The sequence below is a fragment of the Haliaeetus albicilla genome, chromosome 3 (genome assembly GCF_947461875.1).
Source record: "Haliaeetus albicilla chromosome 3, bHalAlb1.1, whole genome shotgun sequence".
NCBI lineage: Eukaryota > Metazoa > Chordata > Aves > Accipitriformes > Accipitridae > Haliaeetus > Haliaeetus albicilla.
This window is the reverse complement of record NC_091485.1, coordinates 34,120,192-34,143,772: the sequence shown is the minus strand read 5'-3', so window position 1 is coordinate 34,143,772 and position 23,581 is coordinate 34,120,192. Positions and strand designations below refer to the sequence as shown.

At 37.6% G+C, this 23,581-nt stretch overlaps 1 protein-coding gene across 2 annotated transcripts in view; it reads left to right on the top strand.

Moving 5' to 3' along the window:
- ATP6V1H (ATPase H+ transporting V1 subunit H) overlaps positions 1-23,581 on the top strand; it is a 50,347-nt gene that overhangs the window by 12,201 nt on the left and 14,565 nt on the right. For both annotated transcript variants that reach the window (XM_069779334.1, XM_069779335.1), the window contains exons 5-12: positions 3,620-3,733; positions 6,811-6,915; positions 7,995-8,048; positions 10,915-11,012; positions 12,482-12,674; positions 15,966-16,144; positions 16,991-17,116; positions 19,859-19,960. In XM_069779334.1, the coding sequence (XP_069635435.1) occupies positions 3,620-3,733; positions 6,811-6,915; positions 7,995-8,048; positions 10,915-11,012; positions 12,482-12,674; positions 15,966-16,144; positions 16,991-17,116; positions 19,859-19,960 (971 nt within the window). The remainder of the gene's footprint in view (positions 1-3,619; positions 3,734-6,810; positions 6,916-7,994; positions 8,049-10,914; positions 11,013-12,481; positions 12,675-15,965; positions 16,145-16,990; positions 17,117-19,858; positions 19,961-23,581) is intronic.

The following is a 23,581-nucleotide window of genomic DNA, read 5'->3' as shown; positions in this document are numbered from 1 at the left end:
GATAAAGATTGTCTTAGTGTGTGAGAATTCTGTTTATTATGGCTACTTTTGTGACGAATGGGTCTCTTTTTCTGTGTGAGACATATTGGTGGCCACAGAAGTAATTGTTTCACTTGCCCTTCTTTGGAACTTTTCGTGAGCATTAGTAGGTCTTGTTTTGCTTATGTGCTTTGACTTTAGCACATAGCCTATAGCTACAGTATGCCATAAATGATATAATTTCCAGTGCTGTGGAATTAATACCCCACAGGTAAAGGCTTTCACTGGCCCACTCTTGAACAATTGTATTAGTTCTAGGTGGTCACAGAAGGTAGTTTTGAGTAATCTCTTATTTGCCATATTGGTTCTGTCTAGGTGAATGTGTTTTCTTGAGTTTATGGTGATGCACTGACATTTCTGTATTCAGGGCCTTACCCTGCTACAGAAGTGGCATGTGTGGAATTCTTAATATTAAACATAATGACTTTAAATTGTCCAGGCTTTATAGTGATACAGGAGAAAGAGATGTTGGTGCACAGTATATATGTGCTTTTGTTTGAAATTGGATGCCTTCTTCACTTTAGAAATTCTGTTTCAGTGTCTGAAAGGCTGCATTGGCTTTTGCAATGCTCTGTGTGATTTCGTTCTTCAGGGATATCTTGCTGCTGGCATAGAGGGCTTGTGTGCAGGCATCTGCATGGCGTCATCCCAGGGCTTCCTAACCCTCCATGTGTCCACTAGGCAAGGCTGAAACAGGACTTCTCTTTTCTTTTGGTCATGTTCAGGTGGTAGAACATGCTGTCAGTGATGCCTTCTGGACCCTCGGTTGCACACTTTCAAGGTGTGAGATTCCTGTCAGAAAGCAGCATATTGGCCATTGACTCTGTGACTGAGTTTAGTGCAGGGTCTCTGCAGACTGCATGGACAGAAGGATACACAGTAGTGGATATGAAGTCTCCTGTCTTTGCCCAAGTAGTCTAAATTCAGTACATGCAAAGATTTTAAGTGAGCAATTGTTCAAGGATATGGCCTGTCATGGTGCCACTGGCTCTTTCAGTAAAATTGTTTTGAGCAAAGATGTTCACTGCAGTTTCATGAAATGAACAAATAATATTTGAAAGCTACTTTTGATAGCTGAAACTTCTAGAAACTATCATACATAGCAGTATCCAGCTTTTGTCTGTGTTGGTAATGACTGTCTGTGGTTCTTCTATTATCTTTCTGTGCTTTTCTTGTGAGGTTGTAAAAATCATATTAACTGTGTTTTGAGCACACCAAAAGCCTACCTGGGTGTCTAGGATTGTTCCTGCAGTTCTACTTACGGATTTGATCATCGTTCTAAGAAAGATTTCTTTTGGAGGCTGGCAGATTAATGTGGTGATTGCCTTATAAGAATATCACCATTCTGTTTATTTCTGAAGGTGGAGAGTGTTAGCATACTGGAGTCTCTGAGGAAACATTTATTATTCTATTCATATGATAAATACTTGGAACAATTTTTCTGGATTAGTGACCTCATCACACTGTACAGTCTGTTACTTATAAAATCTTTAAGAACCTGCACCATAGTTGCTGAAGGTAGCAGTACTACCCAAGTGAGCTTCATTATGCTTTTTCAAAAATGACAGAAGCTAAATTATTCAACTGTTGATGTGAGAGCTTCAGGATTTCCTTTTTATTGGTATAGTCAGTAGCTGCCTGGGAAGGTGCAGCATCACGTATTTCAGGGCCGTAGGCAGTTCTCCACTCCTTCCCTCCCATCTTTACCCCTCACCTTAACAGCAAACCAGACTAGTCTTCTGATTGACAGCATGTTGAAATTATTTCAGCTTTCCTGCTTCCAGACCTGTCTGTCATCTCTAACAGAATTTGTTTGATTGAACTGCGGTTTTTCATCAAACTAGCCCTCACAGAGCAGAGGCTCTCCACCAAGGCACTGTGTTCCTGAGATCTTACTTTTTTTTTTATTTCATAGTTCTAACAACAAATTTTTAGAGGGTTTTTGAGTGCTTTTTGACACATACCATATAGAGCATTAATCACTGTAAGGGTTATGACTGCCAGATAACTAGTGACACCTCACCTTCCCCAGTCAGTGATCAGGACAGCAATTTGCAGCCCATGTGGTGCAGTAACTTTGATACTTTCAATGAAGAGTTGGTTGCAACTCTGATGCTTAGTAAGAAGCCAGTGTTTGGATCATGGATACATTCAGGTCATCTTGTGCTTAATGAATTGTATTCCAACAAGCAGGCTTGCCTAGCTGATTCTTGGTCCATAGAGTTAATAATAGGGTGCTGAACTGATGGAAGAAAGCCCTTCAGCTAGGGAAGTTTGAAAATTAAATTCACTCGATAGTGGAGACTGAGGTACTGTTCTCATGCCAGTTTCCCAGTTACAGTACTTCAAACAGTTTTGCCTTCCTTCATATGAGTTGTATACTTGGTTATAGTAGTGTGACTTCAATGGGGAGACCTCTCTTTAGAGTGAAACTTACTATCCACCAGGCTAGAAAGTATATGGAAATGCTGAGGAAAAGCAAGAATCCAGGTATTTGATTTTCTGGATGACTGTCTATGTTCTAGGCTACTAGGAAATAGCGGAGCTCCTCTTTCTCCTTCAGGTTTGCATGGCCTCTTCTCTGGTCTGCTTTAAGGAGAACCATAATAGCTGCTTTTCACAGTGGTTATTAGGTGAAATGCTTGAAGAAACTGCACAGGGCCCAGGTTCAGGTACTTGTGGTCTCTTATGGTTCAGCCTAGAAGCCCTGGAGAAGAGACTTCTGGTAGCTATGTCCTCTCCTAGGTATGCAGGTTGCCTGAGATAACAGCTGAATCAGTTGCAGCCTCATGTGGGAGAGGAGAGCTCTGATAGGACAAGGAGCAATGGCTTTAAACTGAAAGAGGGTAGATTTAGATTAAATATAAGGAAGAAGTTCTTCACTGTGAGGGTGGTGAGGCACTGGAACAGGTTGCCCAGAGAAGTTGTGGATTCCCCATCCTTGGAAGTGTTCCAGGCCAGGTTGGATGGGGCTTTGAGCAACCTGGTCTAGTGCAAGGTGTCCCTGCCCATGGCAGGGGGGTTGGAACTAGATGGTCTTTAAGGTTCCTTCCAACCCAAACCATGCTATGATTCTATGATTGCCATTGAGAGGAATGGAGAGGCAGGGCTAGCTTACGTCTCCGAAGTTCCACTTGTACCACACGCAGCCAAACTGAACAACAGGCTTTTGTGTGGAAGTAGCAATATGTAGAAAACTTTGTGTGGACTTTATTCAAGTGTAATTGATTGTGTAGTGTTCGTCTGGGAAAAGACAGTATTTAGCTTGTCTCATTTCTCTCATTCTGCTTGCTTGATCAAAAGGATATATCCGTTTTTACTCAAGCAGGTGTTGGAGTACTGAGATACAACTAGGGTTTCAAAGTTTGTTTCCCCCCATCCCAAATCTCTAACCTTAATTGTTGCAGTGCTGAAGTGAACTGTATCCACAAGTAACTGTTGAACTGAAAAGTTTCCATGGGCTGTTACAAGCCAGGATAGACTCTGATAATGTATGCCAACATAATGAGGAGCAAATAACTGCCTTATGTTGAATGCTTTTACAAGTCTGTCATCTTTTCCTCTCTCCCAATTCTTACAGGAAAATCATCAGCGTGTTTGTATCTTCTTTGATTATGCAAAACGTGGTAAAAACACTGCATGGTCCTATTTTCTGCCAATGTTGAATCGACAAGATCTTTTCACTGTGCATATGGTAAGTTTCAAATGAACCTGTCTCTAAAAATGGTAGAGAAAAATGCTGGTTTTATTTTTCTTCAGGAGATTTTGGAGTTTGAAGGTAAACTACTGCCTGGACTGGAAAGTTTTCCTCTTGCAGTCTAGATGAGTCATTCTTTAGATAAGCTTCACTTGACCACATTTTAGAAAGAAAAGTTACATTGTTTATTGACACTGTTTTTTCTGGGAGATAGAGCAGGTTACATAAATAGAAAAATAACTTTTGTCACAACTGCCAGTCAATGCTCCTCATGCTGTACAAATATTAGAATTTAAGTTCTCATCCTGTGGAAGGGAAAATATCTTTACCTTGATGAATTTATACTCTCATATGCTCAAATTAGTACAGTGCCACTTGAAATCTGCTTAAAACGGTTTGTAAGCATACTGGGGAAGAAATAATGTCTGCTGTTGTGGTGGGTTGACCCTGGCTGACAGGAAAGCTCCAACCCAGTTGCTTGCACAGTCCCCCACAGCGGGGCTGGGGAGAGAATCAGGAGGGCAGAAGTGAGAGAACGCATGGGTCAAGATAAAGACAGTTTAGTAAGTGAAGGGGAAAAAAAGGGGGGTGTGGGGTGGAACCCTAAACAAATCCAACAAAAAGAGGTGATGCAAAAGCAATTGCACAACACCAGCAGACTGATGCCCAGCTAGTGTATCTCTGGTCAGCTGTCCTGGCTGTGTCCCCTCCCAGCCTCTTGACCTCCCACCCAGCCTGCTCACTGGAAGTGTAGAGTAAGAAACAGAGAAGTCCTTGATGTTGTGCAAGCACAGCTCAGCAGCAGCTAAAATGTTGGTATGTTATCACCACTGTTTTGGTCACCAGTCTAAACCACAGTATCATATGAGCTGCTGTGCAGAAAATTAAGTCCTTCCCAGCCAAAGCCAGTACAACCATGTGCGTTGTATGGTATGTGCTGTGCTTTGAGCAGCTGGGTGCTGCTGGTGTATATGGAGTAACTTTTCTGGAATTCTTAATATTCTTCTCTCTTCTGTGGAAAGAACTGCCCATTTCATCTCAGTGGGGTTTTTTTCCTTTTTGGGGAAAAATATGGTTGCATTACTGTAAATTCCTAATGGACGCCATAGTTTCCACCAATAAAACTTGTATTATGGCTTGAAGAGGCAGAAAACTGCATGGCTATGAATTGTTCTTCACTGCATATGTTTGTGCTGGCATGGTATGGTAGAATCAAATCAGTGGCTCAAACTACAAAACCACATACCTGGCCTGCATTATGCTGTGGTGGCAGTACTGGCACAAGGAATTCCAGGCAAGTCATGCTGTTTGCCCTTAGGTGTGGCCAGTGCAACTGTGTTTGGGGCTGTGCTGCGACTTGAGCAATGAGCTGGCACGTTTTCAAGAAAAATGTCAGGCTTGATTGTTTTTTTTATTTATTTTTTTTTAAATCTGACTGATTCACTGCATGCTGTGGAATCAGGTTACTTGGTGCTGCTGAAGGAGAAGGCTGTTGGGGTTTTTTGGTTGGTGGTGTTTTTTGCGTTTTGTTTTTTTGTTTTTTTTGGCAGTATTGCTGCTGAAGACCCATTTTGCAGAACTGCAGTCTGAGCAAGCTCGGACAATATTAACTTCTCAAGTATGCAGCTAAAGTGTAATTTTTAGACCTCTGCAGTGCAAAATAATTAGTCTCCCTGGAATGGTGGCTTTCAAATGTGTAGTACAGAAATTTCTATGTCCAGTATTTCTCTGCTCACAGATGTGTTATTCAGATATTGTTTTCTTTAGGTACTGCAAAAATACACAAATAACTTCACAAGCCACAGAGAACCTCATGTGATGTGAATCCACTTTAAGACACTAAGTTTGCTCCTTTATTATTACGCCTTTCAGTACTGTTTGTGCATTTTTTTTTTCAAAACAGTTTTAGTTTTGTGTTGTTTTTATTGTTTTTATTTTTCCCCTCCTTACTATGCACACTAGAATACTTTTGATACCACATCATTGCATCTGCATAGACAGATAAAAATACTTGTCCTCTGTGTCCAGGCTCAAATTCTGCTAGGCATGAATGGTGTCTCATTTAGGGGCCAGGTAGCAGTTTTAACTCGGGATCACGGTAAGCTGGAGACCTAATATCATATTTTAAAGCTGAAGGGATTTTAGAGGGTTACTTGGCTACATTCAGAAGTGGATTTGACATATTTCAGTATAAAAATAATTGTTCCAGACTCTCATTCATAATCCCGCTAGAAATCAGTGGTGGTGGTGCTGCACATCTGAATGCAGTATAGTGGAAAGGTGCCTGGAATAGTCTCCTCAGTGCATCATGGAGCTGTATGCAGGCAAACAAACCCTTACTTCAGTAGTTTCTCAGTTAGACTGCCTCTTTATATATAAGCTGGCTCAAATGTTTCTGCAAATAAGCTGCAGGCTGCAATGTAGAATTACTTCAAGCATAATTTGGAAAGGCTGGCATAGAAATATGCTCTTGTTATATGTATTCTTGTGCCATAAGCATCATGAAAATTCTTAACCTGACTACATTTTTACTCCTCAACTTCATTCTTAAATTCTGCCTTCCCTTTGGTTTTCTGCTCTTCTTTTTCTGGGATTGAAACTTCTCCCTTCTTGAAGACAACTTGCTTCAGTTTAAGTATAAAAAACTTTAATACTTTGCAGTCATTTGTGTTGGTATATGCCATGGTTGCTCAAAGTAAGTCTGCTCATGTATGTGTTAGGCCATTAAGTGTCTTACTGTTGATGGATTTCTGACTGTAATAGTGTCCTACAGCAGTAGCCGATTGATAGCTCCCCTCCACCCCTTTCTGAGTTCTTAGTTGGTGCCTTGTGAACTTCATCAGCTGCAGGTATCTGGTAACATTGTGAAAATATACCAGTTATTAGGAAGTAGAAACAGCAGAAAGCTGAAGAAACAAAATTACTAGGCATGAAGAGTCCCCTACATAGAAACCCTGTAGCTTTCTGTAAGTGGCCATCTTTTACCTAAACTTGGTTTCCAGAGTTTATAGGACTTCTCACCGAATCCTGAAAGCGCTGCATTTGAAAAATCTGTTTATTGCATTCTTTTTCAGGCAGCAAGAATTATTGCCAAACTGGCTGCTTGGGGGAGGGAACTTATGGAAGGCAGTGACTTGAATTACTATTTCAACTGGATTAAAACTCAGCTCAGTTCACAGGTAAAAAGCTACTTCTGTTTAAACGTTACAGTGACTTTGGAAACTTTTTTCAAGAATATGAATATATAGATGAGGAAACAAAAGGTATATTTTTGGTTTTCTTTTTTAAAATGAAATTTTACTCTGTCACTTTTAAAGCTAAATATCCTTTATTCAAACACATAGTTTTTAACTTAATGTTTTATATTATCTACTCTAGTGCTTGAAATAAATGAAAAATAAAATATAAGGCATTTTGCCTTTTCTGCTGGTTAACATTGATTTTTCTTCTGGACACTGAGAAAACATATGATGAAGGTTTTTTGTCTTCCTGTATTGTTTTGTTTCTCAGAGCTTTTTACTGGTAAGAAAATCACGCGGCAGCAGGAAGTGAATATCAAAACTTTCTTCCAGTTTACTGTAGTACAAAGCTTTTGGGTTTAGTCCTGTCTCTTGAAACTAAATAAATCTTGACTTATTTGGACAGTATTTTTATGGCATTAGCTCAGTATGAACTGCTTACTGCTGGCTTGTCCTTCAGAGATGAATCATTCTGCTTTGTATTAATTTTTGGAGATTTTCCCTTCAGTCCTTATCAAAACCCAGCGATATGTGATTCTTTAAGAGGTAGTGTCGTAGCAGAAGTAGATTCTGGAGAGCAGAGAAACATTCAGTAGGTTTAGTAATGGTACATTTTTCATAGTTTTCCAAACTGGGTTTATTGAAAAGGAGTTTTGGTTTTTTTCTCTGGAAGAAGAATCTTAAAGTTGGAATTTCTTTCAGAAAGATTCAAGAGAACAGTCTTCAAATTCTAAGATGATGATGGATAAAAGCCTTGAGTAAATCCACACTTAAATAAAAAAAAATTAAATCCTGATATACCAGGTTCAGCTCCAAGCATATTCTTGTAGACATGATGGTGTGTGGGGGAAATAAATACAATATATTATCATAATATTTTGAGCAAGAAAAGTGTCTATAGATTCTTAATCTTTTTATGACTAGAGGGATCAAAGAATTGTAAAAAAAACTTGGTAACTAACAACTGTTCTGTAAGGGTGAAGGACAGCTCTGACTTTAAACTTACATTTTTTTGCTAGAAACTACGTGGTACAGGGGGTTCTGTGGAACCAGGAGCAGTCTCCACAAGTGATGTGAGTATATCTTTGAAATCTGTCAATTTGCTATTTGGGGCAGGTGATACCCACTCCTTGGATTAATGTGCCGAGCTGTTCTGGTGTCAGTAATAGAAAGAACTTGGAATCAGAACTGTACGACAACAGAGTGCCAGGTGATGGCGCCAAGAAACAAAAGTATTTTTAAAACTGATTTCACAGAAAATGCTGGCAGTGGAAGTATGTATTTTGCAAGTTGGTTTGGGTTGTTAAAACTGTAGATGTATCTAGCATTCTCTTTGTTAAAACTTGAAAAAATTATATGCAATTAATTTAGTATTTGAACAATACTGTCTGTTTAGCACTGAACTGTCGGAGTTGTAAAAGAAACCTGAGACTAAGAAGCTTTTGGCTCTTGTGATGTGCAGAACTTAGAAAGGGCACATCAGATATTAAACCTAACATTGCCCCTCAACCTCTGTAGCATGAAATTACAAGAGTGCTTTCAAAGCTGTAAGCTTTTCATATTTGAATAGCTTGAATTCAGGGAAAAATGGATTGTCCTTTTCGCATCAGTATTTATTTATACCAAATTTCATGTAGCTATAATGGCTGTTGATCTTGGAGATGAACTGCAGCACTATAGCAAATGCAAGTGATCATCATAACTGGATTTTCTGTTTTGTTGTGGCATAACAAGGCCATTTATCATAGCTTCTGAATGTGGAGTAGAATTCGGTTTGGTCTTTTGTTTCTTTTGCAACCTGAAAGTGTTCACAATTTTTCAGAAGACTTAAATATGAAGCTGGAATTTGTTTTTCTTCTAAATGTAGTCATCGCTTTAAAGTGTTAGCTTCCTGTAGAGGAAAGCCTCTTAAATTACCACTTGACTGGGGTTTAAAGTAGAAAAGATGAAAGACTGTTAGGCATGACCATAGAGAGGGGGTAAAATTATGGCCTGAGCATAGAAGTTGAAGTATTTCAGTATTTCGTATGCAGTTCCATGTGCCGTACTGGTAGGTTTTGTTAGGCTGACAGCCCTTGGTCATATAGCCTTAAAAGAGTAAATAGTTCTACAGCATGCATCACCACTCATTATGGAGCTGTGAGCTCTTCTAACTTGCTTAGAAATCTGTGTTCATTGTACTGTAGCACTGCATGGATTTATCATACCACTGCAGGGTCCCAAAGCAGCAGAACTGATAGTGCAAATATGTTCTAGGATAATTAAGTTGGGCAGATACTATCTTGACTTTGTTAGTGTTCTGATTTCAAATCTAGCTTGTGCAGGATTTCCAAGCAGGTCCTGACTAATTTATTTCAGAGTAAATTAGAGATGCATTTGTAGCATTTTACACAGGAAATGAGGGCTGGGATCTATTATGACATTTCAATTATAATAGTGTTGGAAGAGAATGCTTTTATGACAGACCCTTTAAAAAGAAAACTCCAAGTTCAGTAGTACACAGGTTGGTGATGCAGATAAATTAATATATTATTTGGGGCTGGAGGGCTGTAGGTGTGTTTATACCCGTTTTATTTGCATGGTGTACGAGAGTGAATACCTACTCAGGGAAATGAATGTTCTGTATGATGAGTTGGGCCTAGATGTTCAGACTCAGTTTTTACATAAAGGTCTTAATCTCTGATGAGAGGGATAGAATGAATTAATCTTTATTTTAAATTCTGTTTATTGTCTTTTCTCTTCATGTGGGATTGCCTAACTTCTTTACTCCATTAAATGTTTGAAAGATTTGACCTTGTATTATGTGAGTGATCTACCATAAGACTTTCAAGACACTTAGTAAAGAAAAAGGCTTATAGAAAATAAAAAAACTCCAACATTTTATCAGCAGCATATCTCAGTATTAGTGAAGATAATGCCAGAAGTTGAGCAAGAAGAGAGAAAAAAAATGCCACTTCTGTTTGTATCATGAGATCTTTCTGTTGTGGTAGTGGGAGGGACAATGTTTTGGCCAAAACCTATATTTGAACTGCAGTGCATCTTGCGCGTTACTGCACAGAAAACACATGCTTTTAGAGATGAAAAGCTGTTTAATGATTCTGTCTTTGTGACTGTTCTTATAGTAGTCTGAATGAAAATAAGATTCAGTGGTGCATCTCTCAGTGTCTTCCTGATGGGAAAGTTTTAGTTTTATTATTTTTTTCTTAGCAGAGTATACTGTGCTAAGCTTTTAATGAAAAGAAGAAAAAATTAAAATGCGAAGCTAAACTTTGAGGGTGATTTTGCATACTCATTTTTCTAATGGTATTTTTTTTGTATAAATATACATCTCATTATGATAAGCATGGTACTTACTGTGTGGCACATGCATAGGAAAATATATAATTGTAATGACAACACTGCTGTTTTGAGTTGGAGAATGGGAGTGGGAAGAACCTGACCTCAAGATTCCTTTTTCTACAATGACCTCTAGCAAACTTCTTCAAGCTTGGTAACCAGCTTGCTGATTTATTTCCCAAAGTTTGCTCAATGGAATGACAATTGACTCTGTGGAAGAAAGGGCTCTGGCAGTATAATCAAACAGGAGACAGCCTTCATTCATAGATACTGAAAGAAGGCGTGTTCAAATGGGCTATAAAAATCTGTTATGGTAATGTAAAATGGCATCACTTGTATAACAATTCTTTTGTATTCAAAATTCTTCTCCATTTATATTTTGATTCCCACCTTTTCTTGTAAGATTTTTTTTTTTTTTTTTTTTTTTTTTTTTAAATAGGGAAATGTAAGGCATTGTAAGAGTGAGCCTGTTTAACTTGGGAAGTGTCACTGAAGAGGTGTGTGTTGAAGTGTGCCAGTAAAGCCTAGTTTGGAAAACCTGAACTTCAGCACTTACTACCTAACTCTTCCTGTAAGAAGTGATGTGTTCTTCTTTTCACCCAGAGTTCCCAGTATGTACAGTGTGTTGCTGGATGTCTGCAGCTGATGCTCAGGGTCAATGAATATCGCTTTGCATGGGTAGAAGCAGATGGAGTAAATTGGTGAGCATTTATTTCAATTTATATGGATATACTTGCACTTACAATAGCATGTTCCCCAGCGACCTCTTTTGGAATAGAACTCTCTTGCAAAAGACAGCTGCTCTGAGTACAAAAGCTATTTTTTTTTTTTTCCAAATCCTAATATAGTCAAATAGACAAATGAAACTTGCAGATATAGGTACCGACATTGAGGCTTTAATGCTACTTTACTCTTCAGGAAGAACTGCTTAAATAAATATCTGAAGGGGAATACAGCCATTTGTCTTCGGCTGAAGATGCTCTGGTTTTTATTTAATAGAACAAGGACTAATGAAATGAGTTTCTGCTAATTTTCTTTCTCTTTCAGTTTGGAGTTGTTCAGCCTGAAAATGTTAGTGAAAAGAGAAACACGTGCTAGAGCTAAGCTCAAATTTTTTGTTTTCCACCTATGGCTTCAACTATTCTTTTATCCAGATTCTCTTCATAAATAGCTCTGTATGAGGCTAGGATGTTGTCACTCATCTGATTTAAAGAATTGCTTGTCTATAAATAATTTTTCTGCCATGTGTGCCTCTATTGGGGATGGTGGCTATATGACTTGCACTTCAAGAAAAAATATCCCTGTACCCTGAAATGGAGAAAAGTCAAAGCTGCCAGTGAAGTGAAATTTCAAAAGATGTTCATGTGTGTCAAGATGACACTGTTGAAACAAACTTTTTCACCAAGGAAGCTTTTTAATAAACTGTTAAAGCATAACAGTAAGCCAGCATTTCAAAACGTTTGATTTTGTCTTAATTTTGATTGCAATGATCTTGAACGTAAGTAATTTTTTTTTTTAAACTGGGTTAGCTTTTTTTGGAACGGACCTGTAAATTGCATATTAAATTTTCAAAACTTCAGATGAACAAAGCTTCTGCATGATTTCTTCTTGGAGATAGTGTGATATTATTTCTTCTCTAGCAGTGCTTTGTGTATCTGTGATGTGTTATATCTATAAGCTGTTTTCTGAGAACTCATTTGTTAAATAATGACTACTTCAGCTCATTTCAGACACTCCATTTAACGAAACAAGTTCAGTTTGTGTAGATTTGTTCTGTCTGTTTGCTCCTTCTCTTTCTTAACTCTGAAGGAGTAGCTATGCGTTTCTGTTTCTCCTAGAACGACAAATAATGCTCTAAACATGCCAGTAGAAAAAGAGTCTTGGTGAACCTGAAGATGGATACAGTACCACATCAGTTCACGTGGGAAAAGCTGCTTTATGGCTGTAACGCTAAGGAGGAAATAACTATGTCTTTAAAAGATGGCTTTCTGAACAAGCTGCTTGAACAATGATAAATACTGGTGCAGGATACTGTGAAGCGTGTGTTGTATACTCATTCTCAACAGCTCGTTCCAATAACTTCCTGTTAACCATTTCTTTTAATGTTTTGGGTGAAGCAATGCAATTCATGCAGTCATTATTTAAAAATTAAATGTATACTATTTTTCAGTATCATGGGGGTCTTGAGCAACAAATGTGGTTTCCAGCTCCAGTATCAGATGATCTTTTGTGTGTGGCTGCTGGCATTTAGTCCTCAAATGTGTGAATATCTCCGTCGGTATAATATTGTTCCAGTGCTGTCAGATATTCTTCAGGAATCTGTCAAAGAGAAAGTAACTAGAATCATCCTTGCAGCATTTCGGGTAAGTGTCTGTTGACTGCAATCACACTGTGCTTCTCTCTCAAATGGGTAGGTCTCCAATGTTGCTGATGCACAGCTGTTTCTGCTAGACTGTTTCAGTAAACTGTATTGAAAGCTTAATTCTCCTTTTTTTTTTTTTTTTTTTTTGTGAACTGAGTTTTGTTACAGGTAATAGACATGCTATTACAAGTAACAGATGTCTGCTATTCAATGTCTTCTTAAAATAAGGTTGACTAAAAACACCTATGTTAACACAGGCACTAGTGATTTCCCTTCTTTAGTTCAAGATTCTTTTTTCTACTGGTACTAGTGTAAAACACTGTAGTTACTAATACCTGATAAATTTTGCCTTGCAAAGCTTTAATTAGAAATACACATATGTTTGTCCAACTGACTGACTTAGAAATTATTTTTATCTACTAGTCCAAAAATCTTTTCTTGGTGGCACTGTCAAGATGAATGAGAATATCCATGTAAGAGTGATTAGCTGACTTACTGTGTCCACGTTACCTGAAAAATCACTGGTCCTATTTAAGATAATTTGGAATAACTGAGCACTGAGGCTTGATGCTTTCATTGTGAGAGTACCAATTCATGTTCATGGATGCTGATTGCGCATGTGCACATAGTTTTACGCGTGCTTGTCAAGTGTCTTGTATGTAATACAGGAATGCTGTAAACACTTCTACTCTTGTTTTTAAAACAGGACTTGGATCCTGAGTAGGAGATGTAGATCTTGGAAACTATTTTCCTGGGTGTTGATTGTGTTCCAGTAGTAGATGTTGCAAGCAAATTAGGGTGGGAGAGGGGAATTGTTGCTTACTGACTCGCTGATCAGCAATAATGAGCTGTGTGAAGGTGCTTACTCTGTGACGTAAATGGTCTCTCTAGCCAAAAGTATCTGCCACTTTGAAAAATTTCTGAATAAGGTAGATCATAAGAATATGGTATTTATCGTGTTGAAGGAGGTCAGTGGTGTGAGGTATTCAGTAGGGGGTATTCTTACTATGTAGACCTCTAGATATTCTAGTGTTCTTTAGGATCTTAATGTTAGGATTAAGCAGGGACATATAGCAAGACAGCTTGGGAAAAAAAAAAAAAGTCAAGGGGCTCAGCAGTTCATATCCAACTTCTTCCAATTCTGAGATCATAAAAAGTAGGAGGAATAATTGTTAGTTCTTAGATTTAGTGTGTTTTGCAAGAGGAGACAAAAACGAAGCCAAGTTCTTTTAATAAATAAAGGCTAAGAAAGAATAAGATGGTTCTGTTAAAGGCTTCAGGGAAATTAATTTAGCTGTTTTCTTTCTCCAACATGGCATGAAAATGAGCTTATAAACTGGCAGCCAGGAAATAATACATTAGAAATTAGACATCAGAGCTGTGAGTTCTGAAGCAAAATTAAAATAGGTAGCAGAGGCAAAATAACCCTCTTCCTGTGTGAGAGGCCACAGTATCAGTTTATGGGAAAAAAAAAAAAAAAGTGAATTGCATAAAGGACAGGGCTTAATGATTTGTCCAGTCATCCCTACTGCCTGTGCATTACTGAAGGTATGCCGTAAGTCTTGACAGGTTGCATATGTCTTTTCTACTACTCGATTTCTCCAAATTTGACCTGTTTCACTTCTTTGGCAAGTTAATGGTGTGCACTATGTAATTGTAATGTAATTTTTGTCTATAAAGCAACAGGTATTGGGTATTTCTGTCTACTTCAAATCAATTACTTTCTCTCTTTACCTATTAAAATGTTTTTTTCCTCATTTTTCATATCTTTATTGTCTTTTTTGTCTGTTTCCTACCTGTAACTCATTTTGTACGTTAATTTTTTTTTAATCACAGAGTAGTTTACTGATCCATTCTATTTAGTCATATGTTCCTGTTTGTACTTTCCTAACATATCCTTTCAATTTCACTATAAAAAGCTTGAATATCTACTATGGTATGAGATAGGTAATAATTTGGAGTAGCTTCCATATCTGCCTATAATTCTCTTCGCTAGGATTTCTCTGGAAACTTTATCTACCTGTTTATATACCTACTCCTTGAAGTGGTTGAATTTTGTCTTTTAAAATTCATTATTTGTTCTTTCGCTTTCATTAGTACTTCTAACTAAGTGATTTAGCATTACTTTCTGTAAATTGCCTTCTACTTCTCAGTTCTTTTACCGAAATAGAAACTTGCTTTTCCTCATTAAAGCTAATTGTATGTAGCCATTAAAAGCAGTAATATGACTTACTTTCAGTATGCAAGTTTTAAGGTTCATTTGCAGTGTTCTGCCTTAATAACGAATATGATGTCTTATATCTTAGAAACCTTAAGTGTAACGGTTCTGTGAAATGAGTGATGCAGTCAAATTCCTTCTATATGGTTTCATTGCTTATTTCTGGTAGATGTTAAGGCTTATTTATATGAACACATGTTCTGTTAAGGACTTTGTCTTTTATACGGAATTCATGTTTTCAGCTTTATCAAAAAGTGCAGGTGGCTAGCTCTGATTGAACAACGTAATTTGAAGCTGATTAAATTGAGTAGAAATGTAATGAATAAATGACATTGGAACTTGACTATTACATTCTGTGCTTGTAATTCCAGTCTTACCAACAAGCTTCTGTTTGAATTAAAAATGTCTAGATGGAATATTCCCAAATTAAAAAAAAAAGGTCTGGATTAGATCAGTTTCTTTTGATTATTATTATTTTAAGGCTTTTCTGCTTTATACTATTGCTGCACAGAAAGCCAAAATGATAATCGCAGATAAAAGTAGTTGTTTATGGCAGAGACTCTGGAATTTGGGATATAAGCCTGCCCTTTTTCTTTGAATAGTCGTTGTAGTCAGTCCAATTTGATATGGAAAATTATCAAAGCAGGTGAATTAATGCTTTCTGGTTTTGAAGGTAGCATACAATCTAGGAGGAAAAAGGTCTAAGTGAGCTAAACTTGAATGCAGTGGTGGTTGTCCTTTTCAGCACATATGGTTGCATTACTTCCACCTTGCAAGACAGAGCCTTTTTTTTTTTTTTTTTTTTTTAAAAGATCCTCTTCATCTGCTGTAGTGGCAGATATTAATACTCCTCCTGTGTAGTAATGTCAGTTCTATGTAATTTATGCTACTAAATGTAGGGTAAAGCAGCCACTGTGTGGTAGACTCATGCTTTGCTTCTTTGAAGAGATTGTTTCGGGAAGTGGTCAATTCTGTCACTTTCTAAATTAAAAAGTGCCAATAAGAATTTCTTAAAAATACCAGAAGTAGTCTGTTCTTCAAACAAACAAAATAAATAAATTTTTACTTTCCTAGAATTTGTTAGAGAAATCTACTGAGAGAGAAACTCGCCAAGAATATGCTCTTGCCATGATTCAGTGTAAAGTTTTAAAGCAGCTAGAGAATTTGGATCAGCAGAAATATGATGATGAAGACATAAGTGAAGATATCAAATTTCTACTGGACAAGCTTGGTGAGAGTGTGCAGGACCTTAGGTATGCTTTGCAGTGTGAACTTTAAAAAAAATGCAATTATATGAACATTGAAATTTTTTTTTTTCTTTTTTAAGGCTAAATAATGTACAGGATTATGATACGTAAGTGCTAGTTGGTAAGGTGGAGCATACAGAGATGCTGGTTGTATATATAAGTTTCCTATTCTAAGTATTTGCAGGCTGAATAGAAAATCTTCACTTCTTGGATGTGTGATCTTTGTAACTGATAAATTGATAAAGGACTTCAGTTGGATCTCATAGGAGTTCCAGTCTATGCCGAAGACTACCGAATTAGAATACATTTTGCTGTCCAGATTAACTCAAGTTTTTTCTAGTATTTACCTAGTTCTTGCTCTTGTGCATAAATTGAACTGCACGTTGTAGTTCATGTCAAAGGTTGAATTGGATGAGAGGCAAGTACTGGGATCCTTGGTTGGGGAAGTTTAAAACCTAGATAACAGGCAAAACAGCCAGTTAAATTCCCAAATGTTGTGGTGGTGTGGCTTGGGTTTTTCCTCTGCGTTTTGTTTGGGTTTTGGTTGGGGTTTTTTGGGGGGTTTTTTTGGTTTGTTTGGTTGTTTTTTTTTCCCTTCAGGAAATGAGTTTTGGGGTGGATGGAGGAGGATGTTTGAAAACAAATTTTTCTCTTGCCTTTCATGCCTTATTTTTAAAGTGTTGAACTCCAAGACAGGGAACAGTTCTTATGCTCAGCAGAGAGCTGACTTCCAAATGTGTCACAGCAAGTTGTGCTCCAGCTTTGTGTGGCTAGGGACAGGCTTGGGCGTGCAATTCAAACTCTGTTCATAGAAGCTTAGCCAATATTTCATTTAGGTCTTTTGTGTTGCAGCTCCTTCGATGAGTACAGTTCTGAGCTCAAGTCAGGAAGACTGGAGTGGAGTCCTGTACACAAGTCTGAGAAATTTTGGCGGGAGAATGCTGTAAGACTAAATGAGAAGAATTATGAACTACTCAAGTAAGTTTTCAAGTCTTTAGTCACATAATTCTTTAATACTTTCTGTGTTTAACTGAACCCATATCTAATACAAGTTTTACATTTCAACATGAAGTAATGTCTAGAATGAAAGCAAGTCAGAACATCTTGCTATTTTTAGAATGTATGGCCTTACTCATCTATGGTTCATTTTGTTCAAAAGCAGAATTGTTTATTTGCTTTTAGTCATCAAAATATATTGATGACGATGATAGAAGGAATACCTGTAGCTTAACTTGCATGCAAATTTGTGCCGTTGACTCCTTTCATGCTTTCACTTGAAAAAACAGCTATACTGAGGTAATTAAAATATTTTTACCATACCTTAGTCTTAGTTTTGTGTTGTGTGTTGTTGATCTGAGTAATGAACTCCTGTCTTGAATACTTGGGAGTTGAAAGTTGCGGCACTGTTCCATGGAAAATCTGACTTGCAGCATTATGTTGCAGTCTGTCTATTTTGTCTTGGGACTGTGTTTGGTGTATGTAAATTGTTAGATGAAGTGAAGCTGAAGCTTATATTTCCTTTTGGAGTCAAGGACTTATTTGCTGGCTTATGAAGGTATGTACTCAAAAGATGTCTAGGTCTTAAATAGCTTGTAGGAGCTCCTAGTTGTTTAACTGCATTGTCATTAACTGATAACACGTGGTGTCCTTCCTGTTCAGTATTGGCTAATAAGTGCCAGACCTAACAGAAATGAGGAGGTCGAGCGGAGCATGTGAGATGTTAGAAGGCGTGGCAAGAGCAAGCTGATCCTGAGCTTTATGTGCATTTCAGTCTGCCCTGAAACCTCACCAAACAAGTCTGATAAATTCCTCCCTGAGGGCATATTGCTAAATATGTAGGATTATAGACTTAAAAATTTGAGATGCTGCCAACTGCAACATGAAGTTGATGTTGAAGCTTAGTATTTCCTGTAGCAATTACACTGTTTTACTGTACTCATCTCTCCTGGTTCTGGGACTGTTAGGTAAATTTATTGTGCTTGTGCTGCCACAAAGACAGCGATCTACAATAGTTCCTTTAAAAAAAAAAAAAGAAACCCCAAAACAAACTGCCTCTCCCACAGTGTGGTGGGGAGATTCTTGTACCTCAGAACTTCTCTTCTGCGTTGTAAGACATGTGACAGACAATCCTTTCTTTGCTTCAAGCCACATCATTTTATTTCCCCTTAACTGCCAGCTTACTTGTTTTCTAGCTCTAATATACCTAAGCTTACTGTTAAGCTTACTTTTTTTCCCTGCCTTCCACCATTATTGACTTCTTAAGCAAGTGATGCTATATTTTGTTCAACAATATTGTACGGATATTTAGTAAATTCTGATTAGTGTTATGGTTCAAGTTTCTGCTCCTACTTCTTGTTCAAATTAGGAGTTCTTTTAAAATGAAAAGTGCTTCATCTGTCACCTTCTGCGCTCTAGAGAGGTAGTGGCTGTGGTAATTTAATTTTACAGAATGTTCTTTTTTTAATTCCAGTTGAATTTTTAACCTACCTACCTATTTCAACTTGTTACTAACTTTCTGTGATTAGAACATGTTTGTCATCTCACTAAATGTAGATGAATCTAATTTTCCAGTGATCTGTATGTTTGACCTTTTAAACTTACTATTAGTGCCTAACCTTCTTATCTGTGTAATTTCAGCCCCCCCCCCCCCCTTCTCATTACTGGCTAGAAAAGTGTTACTGGTAGCTGTTTTCCACTAAAACTGATTAAACTACTTCATTAAAAAATGCAGATAATATTAAGAGTTGAGGAACTGTTTTCTAATTCTTACAGCTCTGTATGTCTGTTCATGCTAATAAAATAACTAATATATAAGATTGGAGTCAATTACAAGGTATAGCTTTCATCATCTCAGTCTTTGAGTTAGGACAGAACTGCTTTTTAGACCACAGCAGCTGACTGAACTAGTGATGTTTTTGAGATAAAGTTGATGGTCTTGAACCAAGAGAAGTTCACAGTTGCACAGACCAAAGAACTCGGTGTGCTGCTTTGTTCTCAACTGCTAGGATGCCTTTTAATTTTTAAATGACTCTGTATAACAGTGTTCTGCATAAAATTCTGCCCTTGTCCTTCTCTCCTGCATTGAGCCAGGCTGCCGTTGTAAGGTGAGGGGAGGAATGGAGTTGGGGAAAGGCTGATAGATAGCAGGCTTGTCGTATCCCCCTTGCTTTGTCACGAGCAATGTGGCCTTACTGCTTTCTGAATCCATAGTGCAGGATCCATAGTGCAGGAGCTGGGAACAGCATGTGAGCATGACTGGGGTCTATTGTGTAACAGAAGCAGCAGCATCTGTTGGCCTTGTGTAGGCTTTGTGTTTGTGTCCCACCCCTGTCCCAATCTATAAATATTTATATGTTTGGTCAGTACAGTTATCTTGAACTCAAAACTTGTTAATGTTGAAGCCAATGTGTAAAAAAAGGAGATATTTTGTAAACCTTGGTTATAGGTATTTGTAGATGCGGCTCACTAAACTCACTCTAGTGAATGCTTTTAATAATTCTGTTAATTAAGGTGGGATCTCCATTGGTTTAAGTGCAACTGCGCATTCGAAAAAAGTTCTGTTTTAGCTTTGCTGTTTGGGTGACTTGTAAAGCATTTCTATTGTTACAGGCTTTGTTATTTTAAGTTATCAGTGATTTAAACAACAACGAAGAAAACCCAAAACAACCAAAAAACCCCAAACCAAAATCTGGGACTTGATTGTCTCAAATCCTTTCCTAGAATCCTGACGAAGCTTCTGGAGGTTTCTGATGACCCACAAGTGCTGGCTGTAGCTGCTCATGATGTGGGAGAATATGTACGACACTATCCCCGTGGGAAACGGTAAGGAAAATGCCAGTATGTTGTTACTCCAGAGACTAGCTAATATACTAGAGTATTTACTTTGCCTGTGGATTTTCTGCTTATTTATATTAAAATATGCTACATAGGGATTGCAGGTTATGCTTAAGTTTAATTCACTGGGAAGGTGAGAAAACACTAACTAGATCAGATGAGAAAAAACACAGTAGATCTTTGACTTAATATATTTCAGTGTCTCTTAATGGTGAAGGGAACCTATGTCAAAAGAAGTCCTGAATAAGTTGTTTAGACTAAAGCAGAAGATATGCACCAGAAGTTGGAAGAGCTATCAAGAATTTAATCAACTTATCATTTTTACCCTCTGTTATGACTATTGGACTATAATTATTGGAATTACAGTAGGGAGGGACTGTTTCAACAATGATTAAGTCTATTCTGTGACTTAAGACTGCTGAGACAAGATTTTTGTCACAAACAATTGGTATTGTAATTTCAGTGATGTTAGCACAGATTCAGTTACCGCTCTTCTATTTTAGCGTGTTTTCTTTTAGCTACACAAATACACATTTTGATGAAAGTGTTAATGTTTATTGTAAACCTGAATTCCTGTCAAAATATACAGACAGACATTGCTATGTTTTCTTGCTTTGTTTTGTTTTAAAAACCTGTGAGCAAAGATATTTGCTGAATAATTGTATCTCTAAAGTAAGACCACCACTGAAGCAGAAAAGGGCCTTTGGTTTTTGCAGGAATCATGCTCATCAGTCACCTAAAGGGACATCTGACTTAATTTTTGTAGCAAAGAAGTGGTCGGTTTCTGCATAGGGTTTAATGGGTAAGATGAAAATGGTCTTTTAGGCTTGTTGGGAATTTCATGAACACTTCTTGTGCAGACTACTATCTTGACAGTAGTAGAATCATGAACAACAGACTGAAACTTCATGCCGTATATATGCTAGAAACATTTGTTCGCTCTAGAAAGACAGCCCTTGTAGTCCTGTAAGCAACTTGAACTGAAGATGTTTTTAGATTATTGGAACAAATTAACAGTTTTCTAGGTCCATTAAGAAAGGTCAGAGGTGTTCAAGTGTGTACCACTTGTACTGAGCAGTGCTGTGTATTTGCTAATTAGCTGGTGTCTTCCAGAAGAGATTTCAGACAACTGGTATTTGGAGGGAGGCAAGATATCCTCCAATAAGGTGGAAACTCATACTGCTGCCTACAAATGGCAAAGCTGAAGGACTAATACTGGTTGCTCCTGCTTTGAGCTGCCCTTTGTCTGAAACCATTTTATTAGGTGTTTGCCATAATTTTTTCAACAGCTTGCACACATCTACCCAAATGTAGCATAATGCTTGGGCTAGTATGGCCATGCAGTTGCTGGACCAAAGCTATGAAGTCAGATGAGTGGATAAACAGGACCTGTATTTCTCTGTCTGTAGTTGGGAAAATGTACTGCTGGCAGGATCACACCTCTGCATAGCTCCCAGGCTGTTAAACCTATTCAGACGTGCATCAACCTTCAAAAGGAGTGGTCATCAGCAAATAAGAAGTGTCCTAGATACTATTCTAACCCACATTTCTTATATCAAATTCTAATACTTTAGCTGTTTTCTGCTTACAGACTTGGTTTATTTAGCTTTCTGTTCTGATGGACAAACTAAAATGCCTCAATCTTTCTTTTAAAGAATTTAGTTTGCAATCCAGTGTACTGCTACAAAGTATGACTTCAGCAATTTTAGGACTAAAAGCTTAAAATACCCAAGGACTGTGTGTTGGTTCCCACGTAATAGTCTATTTCTTACCATGATGGTTTTTGATGTATAGTCGTTTACTGCTCCCACGCTTGGTTGGCATTTCACACTCTCATTGCATGACTCACTTTGAGAGTGGATGCTATTAATTGGTTTAGAAGAATAAGAGAATTCAAATGTCTTAAATACTTTTGTTTTGTTTAAGTGTTTATCCTCAACTCTTAACTGGATCGTTCTTCAGCCTTTGAAGGCTGCAGAGGCAAATTAGAACCTAAAACTTCTTGAGTTTACCCGCTGCACACAGCGGAGACCTAGGGTTACAGTTCTGGCTAACCTTTCCCTTTGTCTGACAAAAAAAAAAGTTTGTTAAACTAAATAGTACATCTTTGCTTGGCTGTTCTCTAATGTTGTCAGCTTAAATAATTTTAACTTGCCTTTCAAAATTGCACATTGTGGACCAAGTTCTCAAGGCAATAGCACCGCGGGCTTCTAATGAGGCTCAGCAACATGCATTTTCTGACAATGTAACAGCAGAAATAAAGTATGGCATTGGTGTTTCCTGTCACTGAAAATAAAAGCAGGCTAAATGTCAGCCTCCAGTACAACTTCCATGTGGCCCCAAGGGTTACTGCTATGTAAGTTCAACACTTTCAATCACTTGAATGCCGTGAACATGGGTTTTATGTTTTGCATGTGCAAGAGATTGACACCTAGAGCCATTCCCTTTTTTAGCTCATGATTCAGGAACAGCTTAAATGCATTCCCTTTTTCACCTTGGTCTGCTTTTAGATATGTAGCGTGGATTTTATATTAATATTTTCTGCTACAACAGTCTAAACTGTTCTCATTTATCTTCATCTTCTGTCTCCTCTTTCTCTCTTTAAATGTGTCATGGTAAAGTCTGGCTTTTGAGCATCTAGAAACTTGCTTGAATTGCCATTGTTTTGGCTTAGTGCACTGTTTTTATGGGGAACAATCCCTGCAGAAGATGTGCACGTACCATAACTGGCCCACTGGGCTCTATTACTGCTGTAAAGTAAGCAGAAGTTGAGGAGAGGGAAAACAGAACTAAAAGTAGTGTTTTGAGCAGGTTTGGAACTTGAAGGAACAAGATTCACTGTGAACGTTCCTCACAGTTGCTTACCTTTTGGTCTAAAACACTTGTCTGGGAAGTGATTTGTACCAGTAGGCAGTGTTATACAAAAATGGTAACGCTGTTCTTTGACTCTTCATATTCACAGTCATAATTTCCGTGTTATACTGTCATCTGAAATATTCTTACCATTTGTGATTATAGGATTTTAACTTTTCATTTTGATTCTTGTGTGCTCCTAGTGTAAGGAAGCTTTTGAGTTTAATGCCTTTTCTACTTCCTTTCAACTCCTGAAATTTCAGTGTTTTAAGTCAGTCCTATAATAAGGAAAAAATTCTTGTTTGTGTTTCATAGTCTTTGTGTGCAGTGGTTTTATATTTAACTCATGATTAAAAGAGTGAGGCAGCCTAAGGCAGGTATAAAGGTTTTTTTTTTAATCTGTTACATTACTAATAACTTCTTGAATTCTTGGCGAGGATTTTCCAGCTTAAAACAATTGCACTCTTCTGATTGCATTCCTGTTGTGTGAAACATCCTTAAATGTTTTAATATTGTTGGGAAATTATATTCCCTGTGGTCTTCCGGATGGTTTTGACTGAGTTATAAAATTAAATGGGAAATTCTTTTTCATCTCCACACTATGTCTTTATACCTGTTCTGCAGTTTACAAAAACATGTTGTGTTGTGCAGCAGTAATGTATTAATTTGGCCATGAAAAGAACAGTAATAAAAGCAGATAGCTAATGCAAGCTTAGAATGGCAGGATAGCATCATGTTGAGTAATACAAATGACAG